Raw genomic sequence first — 14,119 nt, forward strand, 5'->3', positions numbered from 1 at the left:
GGCCAAAGAGGAGAGAAAACACAGACCAAAGAGGAGAGAAAGGATAGACCAAAGAGGAGAGAAAGACAGACCAAAGAGGAGAGAAAGGATAGACCAAATAGGAGAGAAAGGACAGACCAAAGAGGAGAGAAAGGACAGACCAAAGAGGAGAGAAAGGACAGACCAAAGAGGAGAGAAAGGACAGACCAAAGAGGAGAGAAAGGACAGACCAAAGAGGAGAGAAAGGACAGACCAAAGAAGAGAGAAAGGATAGACCAAAGAGGAGAGAAAGGACAGACCAAAGAGGAGAGAAAGACAGACCAAAGAGGAGAGAAAGACAGACCAAAGAGGAGAGAAAGGACAGACCAAAGAGGAGAGAAAGGATAGACCAAAGAGGAGAGAAAGGATAGACCAAAGAGGAGAGAAAGGACAGACCAAAGAGGAGAGAAAGAGAGGCCAGAGGAAATATGGCACCACATTTAGTTTCAATTTCTCTCTTGAAATAGCCTGCAGGCAGGTCTGATTATATATGATATCATCATTTATTGGCTGCCACTGACCCTTGGTCCTTGGCTGCAGGCACAGTTGTTTGACTGTCACGTATTGTGAACTTGATCGCATTTCTAAAGAAATAGATCTGAAAAAATTACTTTTTCCGGCCAGACAGAAGGATTCTGTGAACATTTTCTTTGAAAAACGTTCAACTTTGTTTGCACATCTGATGTCCAAGTATGCACCTTGAAAGTGTGTCCATAGTTATGAGAAATGAAGTGTATCCATAAATCATAAGTCTTTAGTCCCAACTTAATTACCTCATAGTTTTGCTACTCTTTTACTTCCTCGGACTATTACCTGCTCTTGTCATTCGGAGTAGCCTTCTGTAGAAATTATCCAAGGTAGAGTCCGGTCAGCCACATTATGCACAAACCACAAAACCTCACTTCCCCCAATATTTTGCATGTAAACTAACTGTAGCGCTCAAACAGAGCAACAACAGAAACAAACTCAGTCTTTGTCGATTCAGAAGAACAAACAATAGCTGACAGGAGAGCTTGCAAGCATTTCACTGTACTGTTTACATTTCACTGAATCCTGCATATGACAAATCATTTTTTATTTGACAATAGACAATGCTGCAAGGACAAGCCCTTCTCTCTAATGACATATATTCCAAATCTATCTTCGCTCCAGACTGGTTTATACATCAAACTTAATGAAACTTTTCAGAAGTACAACGAGAGTCTGATTTTTTTATTCTCAGTCGTGTGATTGAGTCACTATTTAGCTCACGCTTCAGCAGACAGAAGTTACAACTGTGAAATCTGTCACTTCTTTTATTGAGCAAAATACAGTATCACTTTCTGCTATTTTCAAGTTGGTTACGTTGATCAGTAGGTCTATTGTTATTGAGTCATAAACTGCAAATGGCAACACAGCCTAGCAACCCACATCAGCACAACCTTTGGGTAATGACAATATGATCACACCAGGAGTGTAACGAATGACGGGAATCAGTAGGACTGTTGCGGATAGACAGTGACAAGAACTGACACGATTCCCTTTTCTGAACATTTGTTTGAGTTGCACAGCCCTTGTCCAACACTCTCTGGTTCAATCATACAGTGAGCTGAGAGGGAACAAAGGTTCATGTGTGTCATTAATCATTCACACATCTCTATTGTTAGCATGTTGCCGTAGATTTTGGTTGTCAATCATTTCTATACGCTATGCAAGTTTGTTGTAGGCAAATTGTTTTACATTTTTGCATACAAAGGCCATACCCAAATCTAACTGCCTGTAGCTCAGGACCTGAAGCAAGGATATGCATATTTGAAAGGAAACACTTTGAAGTTTGTAGAAATGTGAAATTAATTTAGGAGAATATAACACATTAGATCTGGTAAAAGATAATACAAAGAAAAACATGAGTTTTCAATTATTATTTTTTGTCCCATCAACTTTGAAATGCAATAGAAAGGCCATCATATCACTTAGGAGTCCAGGCACCCTTTAGATTTTGGCCACTAGACGGCAGCAGTGTATGTGCAAAGTTTTAGACTGATCCAATGAACCATTGCATTACTGTTCAAAATGTTGTGTCAAGTCTGCCCAAATGTGCCTTACTGGTTTATTGATACATTTTAAGTACATAACTGTGCACTCAAACAATAGCATGGTATTATTTCACTGTAATAGCTACTGTAAATTGGACACTGCAGTTAGATTAACAATAATTTAAGCTTTCAGCCCATATAAGATATGTCTATGTCCTGGGAAATGTTCTTGTTACTTACAATGTCATGCTAATCACATTAGCGCACGTTAACTCAACCATCCTGAGGGTGGGTCACCGATCCCATAGAGGTTTTAATGAAAGGCATCTAACAGAAGTAAATTAATCCACAAACACGAATATCAGTTTTTATATATCTTAAATGAATGTGTTTTCATGAATTTGAGGATATAATCGTCAAGCCCATTCAAAAGCAGACAGAATGAAGTGTCTATGGATGCTTCCGAAATGGCACCCTATTCCCTATATAGTGCACTACTGGACATTTTGAATGCACCCTATGTCTGCACCTGAAAGATGGTACACTTCAATGGAGAAGGTCCCCTGTCCTGTACACAAACTTTCTCTGATTACCTCTCCCTATTCTATGGGCTTCTAAGAAAAGGTCAACATCATAATGAAAGATCAGTTCTTGAGTTGAGTCCCCTTCCAACTCCAGTCTTTTAAAAAATACCTAAACCAGCAGTTCTCAATTCTCTCCTCAGAGAACCCCAGCTGTTCCAGAGCTACCACACCTGATTCAACAACACCTATGGAATTTTAACAGTAGATGTCTAACCAGAATAAATATCTCTCTCTGGTTCTTCAAAGGGTTCTTTGTAGAACCTTTGAGATTGAGAAAGGTTCTTAATTTAATATAACCATTCTCCATAAAGGCTCTATAAATAACCATTAAAAAGGGTTCTTCATAGCACCAAAAAATGTTGTAATGATAGCGGAATCCCTTTTGGTGCTATGTAGAACTTTAAAAAAAGTTATTTTTAGAACCTTAGGAAAGGTTTCTTTATAGCACCATAATAGTTCCATTTATAACCTTGTGAACATGGTTCTTTATAGAACCTTCAAAAAAGGGATCTATATAGTACCAAAATAGGATACACTATCGTTATGAGCCAAACAACTGTTATTTGACTCTATATACTGTAGAACCGTTTGTTTTTAGTGTGCAGTCCACATAGCACTTCAGCAGGTCATCAACCATCTGGCAGTTAGTGAGCCAACTAGCAGTACAACAAGAGAACATGTCGAACAACCAAGAAAGAAGTGGTCAACATGAATATAAGATCACAAATCCTTTGCAATTGGCAGAATCTATATTGTTGCTATTGTGCCTTTGGCCCAAAGGAATGGTTATACATACCATGTTGCCAGATTAGACATTCATATTGTATTTGCATCAGAATCCAAAAATCTGTATTTTTTATTTCTACGAAATCGACACGATCAATCATTAACTCAGCTTCCCACTGCACACTTTAATAGCTACAAGTGATAAACTGTGTGTCCTTGCCTGTAGAATCCTCATCTGCAATAAGAGTTGATTTACAGTGTTATAGGAATAACTACATATCTTCCACATGTCTGAAGCAAAAGACATCAGCAAATGTTCTGCCAACGTTCTGCAATTGTTCTTCTTCCAAGCTCTCAGTCATTGATTTGAAAATAAACTCTTCATTCTCTAGAAATGAAATGGATCTTTTCAACCATATGTGGAGAATCAAGATTACCAACGTGCTGGAGTTTCTTATTCAGTAAACAGTATTTTCTCCATGCAATATGATAGTGTGTCAGTCATTGACCGGTTCTGGAAAAGTGGGAGTGAAGGTTCCTGAGAATGTGGCCTATTCCTCATCCAATGTGAAGAAGACCACCTTTATCGAGTAGATCGTATCCAAAATATAGATCACCAGGTTGATCACGGTCATGAACGTCACCACAACCAGATTGTCCCAGGGACAGGGGGAACACGGAACGGGCCGGGGGTTGTTCTCGAAACTATACAGCGGCCAGATGACCGTGGCAGTCATGTACATCATGGTGGCCAGAATGTTATAGACCGTGAGCAGTTTGTCAAACGAGAAGGGGAAGAGCGACAGCAGCTGACCGACGGTGAGGAAGATGATGACGAGTGCGAAGATGAAGCAGAGGGAATAAACCGCCACGCACCACTGCAGTCCCGGATGAAACAAAAACCTTGCCGGATCCAGCGACGTAAAGATAATACAGGCCAGCAGAGTCTCCAGGATCTTGAGGAGGCCCGGGACAGTGGACAGGAAGCCACTGATCTCACCACCGGGCCGGAGGCGGGCCAACACCACCTCGCCGACATACACTCCGAGACAGAGTAGGGAGCTGACGGTGGCGGCAATCTGGCGGTAGCAGGTGGGGCAGGTGAAGAAGGTAGGGTAGATGATGGAGGAGGTGAAACACATTAGTGCGGCCAGCACGGCGAAGGACGTGGTGAAGTCATCCCAGGAGATGGGCACCTTGAGATGATGAGGAGGGAGATGTGAGGAAAGGTTATGTCTAGGGCCAAGAGTTTTCCTGAAAAATATGTTTTCCTGAAAAACATGCAACTGCTACTACTGCTTTACAATAGAAATAGACATTTGAAATATATAAGACAGATACACATAAGCTACGATACACGTGAGCCACAAATTCCCCTCCCACCAATCTATTCCATCAAATCCAGACAGTAAACATCCCCCACCTTGGCGCTGAAGCGGGTGAACTCCATGATGAGGATGAAGAGGGAGAAGAAGCAGCAGAAGCACCAGGTGAACATGCACCAGTCCCAGTGTGTGGAGAACACATGGCCTGCCGAGGCCACCAGACTGAAGGAGATACAGGTGAGGACCACCTCCAACATACGGATGATGCCCACCGGCAGGGTGAGAGACCTCAGGTCCACGTTCACCATGTTGAGATACTGTTGAAGGATCTATCTAGGGACTGGGTGACTGTTCACTCACCAAGGGTTCCTTGACTTTTTGTTTTTTCTCTCTTTCTTCTGGCTAATGTTCTTCTTTCTGTCTCTCTCCTTTGCTCTCTTTTACCAAATGCACATATTTCACATTTGAATGAATCACTGATTCAATGAACTGTGTTCATTTCCTGTTGCCTCTTAAAGACTTACATTCTCCTCTTCATGGAAGCTCACCCAGTAATTTTCTGCTGTCACTTTCTTTTCTCCGCTGTGTCACATTGACATCTTCACTCCTCCTCCCTCTCCTACCGTCTTTGTCTCTCTGTGCATCCCCCTGCCGACTAAGGACCTTCCAGTAAAGCACTACAATTCCAAGGGAGGTAAGACCTTCTCTCATTCCTGCCTTATCCAAGTCTCCTTCCCCATGTTGTGGAGACCAGAGCATGCCTGTGTCGAGCCAAACTCCTCCTGTGTTTATGATGGTGTGTAAGCCCATAGAAATAGAGTGAATAGAACGGGCCTCCTCCTTCATGTCAATGATTGCAGCCATTGCGAGTGTACCCATAGGCTAGGTTGAAGATAACAGAGGTTAGGATAGCTTAATAATTAAATGCAAAAGCATTCTAAAATAAACAAATTCATTGCACCAGCGCCTGAATGAAAATGACTGGGGAGAGAATGGTAGAAGTACAGAAAGTTCACCATCAAAGGGGAAAATAAATAAAACGGAGGTGAATTTCAGACTATTACTCAGCAAACAAATAGATTAACTGTTTTACTGTCATTTTATTCATTTAACCATTTTTAAAGTTGTCTACAGCCGCTGGTCATGTTTTCAATGCTAATCCTATAACCGATAGGTTGGTAGATCAAATTCCCGAGGTGACAAGGTAAAAATCTGTTGTTCTGCCCCTGAACAAGGCAGTTAACCCACTGTTCCTAGGCCGTCATTGTGAATTTGTTCTTAACTGACTTGCCTAGTTAAATAAAGGTTAAATTAAAAAACATTTCAATAAACATTCTTGGAAATAATTACCTTGGAAATAATTGCATCACAATACCAGGCAGCCTTTGCGAGTGCACCCATGAGTTTAGAGGTTCCAAGCCCGTTCTGCTCATTCTATTTCTATCGTGTATCCTGCCTTCTTTTGGCTTAATTGCACGTTTTACGACCCAGACTCAAGGCACTCATTGGAAGCCGGTCCAGTCTTATCTGGCTCGCCCACGCCACACATGATGGACTCTGGTCTCTGTCAAAGGTAAACTTCAACACTGACCCAATCCCTGGGAGTGGGACCATATCAGACCTGGGTTCAAGTAAGATTTGAAATCTTTAAAATACTTTGAGCATTTGATTGAGTCTACTTGGAAAGACAGTGGAGTTTGCACCTTTGAGACTATTCTATTGGATCCATTGTGTCAGGTAAGCTCAATCAAGCACAACTACAGCATTTGAAAGATGTCTGATACTATTTGCACCCAGCTCTGGTCCAAGTGCACATCCCCCAACCAGGGAACCCTTGGCTTTTGAAGTGATCTCACATTTGTTCAGTTTAATGTTCCTAACTTGACTTAAGCTCTTTTTTGACACTTGATGGCTATTGACTAATATCCTCATCCATGTTCTTGAGAAAGGGAGAGAAAGAGATGGGGGGAAGGGGGGGAGTGGTAGGCAAAGGATTTGTAGAGGAACTATTCTGTTTCCACTGAAAATGGAAATCGAATAATGTTCTGGTTGATAAAGATAATATGATATCAAATCAAACTTTGTTTGTCACATGAGCCGAATACAACAAGTGTAGACCTGAAATGCTTACTTACTTATATGCATACTACTGACCCAGTTCAGAGTGTACCATACCAACTTTGAATGTAACACTCTAGATTTTTGGAATCATTTACAAAATGTATTGCATTTGGATTCACTGGTGCCACTAGGGCAGTTTAACATAATAATGAAAAATGACTCTACTGCCAATGTTTGTCTATGGAGAATGCATGGTTGTGTCAACAGCAGCAGCTGTCTCAGCTGAAGGATCCCTTTAAATATTGTCAGTGCATTGCCTAACTCCCTCTCACTGTTATATACCCTCATATTCTTCCTCCTTCTCCTCTCTCTATATACTTCTCCTTCTATCTCACTCTCCCTCTTCTCTTTCTCTATTTCTCTCTCTTTCTCTCCCACTCTCACTTCTCCCTCTCTCTATATCTGCCTCATCCATTTTTCACTTTTACCTCCCTCTTGATCTGTGCCAAGGAGACAGCAGCAACATAACTTCATTTCTCTTTTGAACAAATCAATAATCCCTGTCAAAGGTTGCAAGACAGAAGAAAAGATGTGGCCATAAAAGACCTTGACTTCATTACCATAATCAGATCAGGAACCTCCATCATTCTGTTGGCTTCTGTTTTGGGACAATGATTCTTCATTCGTCACTTAACTTAATTTCTCTCATGAAGAAAGGAATAACCCCTGCCATATGTATCACAAAGCAAAGTGTGGGCATGAGAGACCTTGACATCATTACCATAAACAGATCACCAACCACAATTATTCTGCTGTCTTTTTAGAAATTATAATTAGTTTAGCAGCCTCAGAATGGCCCAATATGTTCCCTATCAAATCGAATCTGTGGTAAGCCACGGTCCGTGAGGGATTCAGATGCTGCCTGTGTAAGAGAGTGATGTCATCCAGGTGGGACGGAGCGGAGTGTGATTGAGACTTGTCTCGCTGTCGGATTCCCCGCCGCACTCAGCAAACACAGAAAGAGACATGAAAGCAAAGCCCTGGGCTGGACCTCGACATCCCATGCCATTTCATCCAATAGGCCTCTCATAGCAGACATACCCTAGCAAATAGAGAGGGAGGGAGCGTTGCTGAATGTCCTTTAACAGTGTTGTAGAAAGAGAATAGGTGTTAAGCAAATGTTTTCTTTATTTTATTGTTATATAACATTATTAAAACAATTTGGTCACGTCAGCTAAATGTCAATAGTTATGTTTTACTTATTCAGATTCATGTTTGAGCTGAATTCTGTCATATCTGTCTGGATTGCATGTTTGTTAGGATTAGAGTAGGTACAGTAGACAGAGAGAGAGAGAGAGAGAGAGAGAGAGATGTGATAGCCGACAACTGCATAGCAGATCTGTTTTTATTTGGGCCATGACAAAGATGTAACATCGTTGGAGCTGTCAAATCAGTAAAACCAATGATCTGCTATGCAGTTGTGGGTTATCGGGGGTTAACGCTGAACTGATTGAATCAAGGCCAGAGAGACAGAGATGAAATGGAGAACAGAATATGAGAATAAAATGAACATATCAAGAACAGCTCTTTGATCTTTCTATTCACTTTGATTACAGCCCATGTGGACTGCGTAGGGCGCACTGCATAGTTCCTTCTGTATTTTAAAAACGGGAAGACAAAATATACATTGAATCTACGTACGGATCCAAGCATTCAGAACATTCTTATCCACCTCATGGTTTGTGAATTGTGAATTATTATCCACCATACAGAGACATTCTCCCAATACGAATTAGTGTTCCAAAAAAACAGCATGGTTACAGTTTGCTGTATTTATACAAAAGCAAAGTTCAGTCTATTGTTTAAGATCCGGCACTGTGTTTCGGGGCCAGTTCACCTTTGACCTTTGTCCTAAGCCGGGGTGACGAAGAACACCAGCCTGAAAGAGTAGACCGTGTCCACAATGTAAACCACAAGGTTGAAACAGGTCATGAACGCCACTACAACCTGGTTATCCCAGTAGCAGTTGCGGCCACACCCGCTGGGTCTGCTGTGGTTGTTCTGGAAGCTATAAAGAGGCCATATCACCACGCACGTCATGTACATCAGCACGGCCAGCACGTTGTAGCCCGTCAGCACCTTGTCGAACGGGAACGGGAAGAGCGACAGCAGGCGGCAGATAGTAAAGAGGATGATGATGAGGGCGAAGATGAAACATAGCGAATAGACCGCCACGCACCACTGGAGCCCTGGGAACCGCGAGTAGGAGCCATGGTCCAGAGAGATGAAGATGATGCAGGCCACGAAGGCCTCGAGGACCTTGAGGAGGCCCGGGATGGTGGAGAGGAAGCCGCTGATCTCGCCGGGTTTGGCCCGGATCAGGCCCACCTCCGTGCCGTACAAGAGGAAGGCCAGACAGGAAATGACGGTGGCGGCAATCTGCTTCCCGCAGGAGACACACGTGAAGAAGGTGGGGTAGATGATGGAGGCAGCCAGCACCTGTTAAAGCGCAAGACAATAGATGATGATGGTGGATGAATAACAGCAATGGAATTTAATAAACAACATCAGAGTTTGAAGACAATAACATGGAATGTCAGTGGACTTAATTGACTCATTAAAGTTGTCAAAGTTCTATGCGTATCACCTGATACTTCTACTTAATCTACTACCAATGTAGCTCCTACTCAATAAACCATTCCAAAATATTGGCAAAGCTACAGGAAGTCCAACGCACACCTTATTAATGGTTAAAGCCTTTCCTTTAATTGCATTTAGCCAATTTTCTCACTGATCTGACTAGAGGTGATATATGGACTACACTAGAGAAAAAGATAGATTAGCTGCCTTGCTGTTGTGACATACTGAAGATGAGATCATCACTTTGATCAATAACTTGTTCTAGTTCAGTGGAACTAGCAATTAGAAATGACTATTACTACAGTAATCAGTATCTGCTGGCGTCTATGTCTCAGTATAAGTTCATTCGCAATTAGTGTGAGAGTAAATGTACGCACACGACTAGCGATAGTTGCCATTATTGGATCAACCAACAACTCTAAGTGGTACTAAAATATTGCATGTTTCATTTAACCACTTTGTTCATGTACCGTATGATAACAACAACTGTCTGATCAAGGTCCAGGGCTGATACTCACTATATAAGGGCAAAATATATTTATAAAAAAGTAAGTAATCTGGGCCAGAACAGGAACCTAATTCCTGTTTCTGAAGTATGAAGCAGTGTGATGTACAAGTACACCTCCTCCAACAGAAGTCTAGTCTATGGCAGGGAAGATTGATGTGTAATTTCCCAAAAATCGCCTTTTAATTGATTTACAATTACACAAAAGTAAACTACACACATCCATCTCTACTCTAATTTTCAATGCTTATATTGTCTCAAATGTAACTGTCACACATTGACACTAATATGTAGGTATGTTATCTGGATTCTACCCCTTATAGTCTAACCCAAAGACAAAAGACGCCGTGGACGTTACCCACCATGAGCGTGGACAGCATGGCAAAGGCGGTGGTGAAGTCGTCCCAGGAGATGGGCACCCGGGCATGGAGGGTGGTGAACTCCATGATGAGGATGAGGAGGGTGACGAAGCAACAGAAGACCCAGGTGAACATGCACCAGGCCCAGTAGGATGAGCCGAAGTGACCCACCGAGGCCACCAGGCTGAAGGAGATACAGGTGAGGACCACCTCCAGCATCCTCACGATGCCCACGGGCACCGTCAAGGTCCGCGTGTCCAGGGTCACCATGGCGATGCTAGCTCTGGTCAAATCCGGCTGTCGAGTACAGTACTGTACGGCGGTTGTACCTTTTAACCTACTCAAACCGATTGTAGATGTCTATTTTTGTTTTCTCACCGAGTTTTTTCACTGTTGATCTCTTTGCACTTTAATCTCTCTTTCACTTCTTTGGACAGCTCTCTCTCTCTGAGCTCCCCCTGCCTCCTCTCCCTGACTTGACTCAAAAACTAGTTTTTCTCTACTTGTCACACCTCTCTCTGACACTCTCTGTCAGTCTCTTCAGGCCTCTGTCTTCTTCTCTTCCTCTCCTCTTCCTGTATGCGATCCTCCTGTATCTGATACTCCTGTATGTGATCCCCTGTAAAGTCTGGACTGCTCTGACAGGGCCACGGTAGTGTAGGAATGCAGAGAAGGGTGTAGACTGTTTGCCACTTCCTCTGCTACCTTATCAGGCCTTCCTCAAATGGTACTCAGGTGAATGTTTGATTATAGGCTTTGTTGTGTGTGTGTGTGTGTGTGTGTGTGTGTGTGTGTGTGTGTGTGTGTGTGTGTGTGTGTGTGTGTGTGTGTGTGTGTGTGTGTGTGTGTGTGTGTGTGTGTGTGTGTGTGTGTGTGTGTGTGTGTGTGTGTGTGTGTGTGTGTGTGTGTATGCGTGTGTTTGTGCATGCGTGTGTGTGTGTGTGTCATGCCCCGGATGTCAATGCTGTGTGATTATGAAATAGGGTGTAGTTGGTCACCCTTTTCTTATCAGTAAAATTGAATAATACCTCAGTTATTTAAGTAGTACATATACTGAGCTGATCTTGCTGTGTATTATATACCATAGCCTACTGTATAATGTATACGATACGAAATACTTCATTGTCCAGTTACATTCATTTCATGACGTCAGCATACAAATACACTAACACAACACAATATATTACATGCAGTACAGAAAGACTGGAAAGCACACAAGTCACACATTTACATTTTCACATATTCAGTCTCTGCCGTCAACTGTCCGACCATGTATTGTGCCTACGTCTGTCCTATGTCTCACTGTTCAGCATCCTACATCTGTCCTATGTCTCACTGTTCAGCATCCTACATCTGTCCTATGTCTCACTGTTCAACATCCTACATCTGTCCTATGCCTCACTGTGCAGCATCCTACATATGTCCTATGTCTCACTGTTCAGCAGCCTACATCTGTCCTATGTTCAGCATCCTACATCTGTCCTATGTCTCACTGTTCAACCTCCTACATCTGTCCTATGTCTCACTGTTCAGCATCCTACCTCTGTCCTATGTCTCACTGTTCAACATCCTACATCTGACCTATGTCTCACTGTTCAGCATCCTACATCTGTCCTATGTCTCACTGTTCAACCTCCTACATCTGTCCTATGTCTCACTGTTCAACCTCCTACATCTGTCCTATGTCTCACTGTTCAACATCCTACATCTGTCCTATGTCTCACTGTTCAGCATCCTACCTCTGTCCTATGTCTCACTGTTCAACATCCTACATCTGACCTATGTCTCACTGTTCAGCATTCTACATCTGTCCTATGTCCCACTGTTCAGCATTCTACATCTGTCCTATGTCTCACTGTTCAGCATTCTACATCTGTCCTATGTCTCACTGTTCAGCATCCTACCTCTGTCCTATGTCTCACTGTTCAACATCCTACATCTGTCCTATGTCTCACTGTTCAGCATCCTACCTCTGTCCTATGTCTCACTGTTCAACATCCTACATCTGACCTATGTCTCACTGTTCAGCATTCTACATCTGTCCTATGTCCCACTGTTCAGCATCCTACATATGTCCTATGTCTCACTGTTCAGCAGCCTGATGGCTGATGGAATTAAACTTGTCCTGTTCCTATTCTTGCTGAACAGTGGGACCCCTAATCTCCTTCCAGAGGCCAGCAGCTCAGAACATTGGGTAGGGTTGTGTGTAGGGTCTTTTATGATGTGCTTGTCTATCATAGAGGCCCTGAAGCCCCCTGCACTGCAATCCACAGAGCTTGGACCCCAGTTATGCAGTACTCCTGAGGATACCTCTCTCTACATGACAGATGTTGTTGGTGTTTTTTATTCATGTTCTGGGTGTTGGCATTAAAATATAGTGTGTTGTCCTTGATGATTCCCAGGTACTTCAAACTCCCCACTCTCTCTTCCTGTTCACCACCCAGGACTAGGTGGCTCACTGGGTCTGCCTTCCACCAGAAATCAATGACATTGGGGATAGGGTTGGTGTAAGTTATGCTAGGACATTTTGGATAGAGATGGGGATGGTGTAAGTGTGTGTGTGTGTGAAAGAGAGCGAGAGAGGGAGAGAGGGAGAGATGAGGGGAGAGAGAGGAAGAATGGGGGAGGAAGAGAGAAGAGTGAGAGAGTGAGAGAGAGGGAAAGAGAAGAGTGTGTGGGTGAGGGAGAGCAGGAGGGAGAGGATGATTGGAAGAGAGAGAGGGAAAGAGAAGAGTGTGTGGGTGAGGGAGAGCAGGAGGGAGAGGATGATTGGAAGAGAGAGAGGGAAAGAGAAGAGTGTGTGGGTGAGGGAGAGCAGGAGGGAGAGGATGATTGGAAGAGAGAGAGGGAAAGAGAAGAGTGTGTGGGTGAGGGAGAGCAGGAGGGAGAGGATGATTGGAAGAGAGAGAGGGAAAGAGAAGTGTGTGGGTGAGGGAGGGAGAGCAGGAGGGAGAGGATGATTGGAAGAGAGAGAGGGAAAGAGAAGAGTGTGTGGGTGAGGGAGGGAGAGCAGGAGGAGAGGATGATTGGAAGAGAGAGAGGAAAGAGAAGAGTGTGTGGGTGAGGGAGAGCAGGAGGGAGAGGATGATTGGAAGAGAGAGAGGGAAAGAGAAGAGTGTGTGGGTGAGGGAGAGCAGGAGGGAGAGGATGATTGGAAGAGAGAGAGGGAAAGAGAAGAGTGTGTGGGTGAGGGAGAGCAGGAGGGAGAGGATGATTGGAAGAGAGAGAGGGAAAGAGAAGAGTGTGTGGGTGAGGGAGAGCAGGAGGGAGAGGATGATTGGAAGAGAGAGGGAAAGAGAAGAGTGTGTGGGTGAGGGAGAGCAGGAGGGAGAGGATGATTGGAAGAGAGAGAGGGAAAGAGAAGAGTGTGTGGGTGAGGGAGAGCAGGAGGGAGAGGATGATTGGAAGAGAGAGGGAAAGAGAAGAGTGTGTGGGTGAGGAGAGCAGGAGGGAGAGGATGATTGGAAGAGAGAGAGGGAAAGAGAAGAGTGTGTGGGTGAGGGAGAGCAGGAGGGAGAGGATGATTGGAAGAGAGAGAGGGAAAGAGAAGAGTGTGTGGGTGAGGAGAGCAGGAGGGAGAGGATGATTGGAAGAGAGAGAGGGAAAGAGAAGAGTGTGTGGGTGAGGGAGAGCAGTGGGAGAGGATGAGGGAAGGAGAGATGGCTATAAAGATGGGTATAAACTTCAATGCATAATGTATGATTGATAGAAACACACAAACTTACATATTCTGCAGACACTCATTGTTGCATACACACACTGAAACAGCCATAACTGATGCACAAACTGCACAACACATATACACTGAAACAGTCAGAACTGATGCACAAACTGCACAACATACACACACTGAAAGTCATAACTGATGCACAAACTGCACAACACA

General features: G+C 43.5%; 2 protein-coding genes across 2 annotated transcripts; both read right to left on the reverse strand.

Annotated features, from left to right (window-relative positions):
- Positions 1–1,557: 1,557 nt before the first annotated feature.
- Positions 1,558–5,442, reverse strand: LOC135532835 (myeloid-associated differentiation marker homolog). Its single transcript, XM_064960270.1, has 2 exons — positions 4,767–5,442; positions 1,558–4,539 (listed from the first exon to the last, which is right to left on the reverse strand). Exons 1-2 carry the CDS (start codon positions 4,974–4,976, stop codon positions 3,895–3,897), a joined length of 855 nt encoding a protein of 284 aa, XP_064816342.1. The 5' UTR covers positions 4,977–5,442; the 3' UTR covers positions 1,558–3,894.
- Positions 5,443–8,630: 3,188 nt separating this feature from the next.
- Positions 8,631–10,943, reverse strand: LOC135532836 (myeloid-associated differentiation marker-like). Its single transcript, XM_064960272.1, has 2 exons — positions 10,237–10,943; positions 8,631–9,228 (listed from the first exon to the last, which is right to left on the reverse strand). The coding sequence occupies exons 1-2, from the start codon at positions 10,501–10,503 to the stop codon at positions 8,641–8,643; spliced, it is 855 nt and encodes a 284-aa protein (XP_064816344.1). The 5' UTR covers positions 10,504–10,943; the 3' UTR covers positions 8,631–8,640.
- Positions 10,944–14,119: the final 3,176 nt, after the last annotated feature.

This window comes from Oncorhynchus masou, unplaced genomic scaffold (genome assembly GCF_036934945.1).
Source record: "Oncorhynchus masou masou isolate Uvic2021 unplaced genomic scaffold, UVic_Omas_1.1 unplaced_scaffold_2055, whole genome shotgun sequence".
NCBI lineage: Eukaryota > Metazoa > Chordata > Actinopteri > Salmoniformes > Salmonidae > Oncorhynchus > Oncorhynchus masou.

Excerpts from the sequence above, each read along its gene's own strand:
- LOC135532835 (XM_064960270.1), bottom strand. The coding sequence starts at position 4,976 with ATGGTGAACGTGGACCTGAGGTCTCTCACCCTGCCGGTGGGCATCATC. Across the intron at positions 4,540-4,766 it reads TCACCCGCTTCAGCGCCAAG|GTGCCCATCTCCTGGGATGA; the intron begins GTGGGGGATGTT and ends CATCATCTCAAG.
- LOC135532836 (XM_064960272.1), bottom strand. The coding sequence starts at position 10,503 with ATGGTGACCCTGGACACGCGGACCTTGACGGTGCCCGTGGGCATCGTG. Across the intron at positions 9,229-10,236 it reads CCATGCTGTCCACGCTCATG|GTGCTGGCTGCCTCCATCAT; the intron begins GTGGGTAACGTC and ends GCGCTTTAACAG.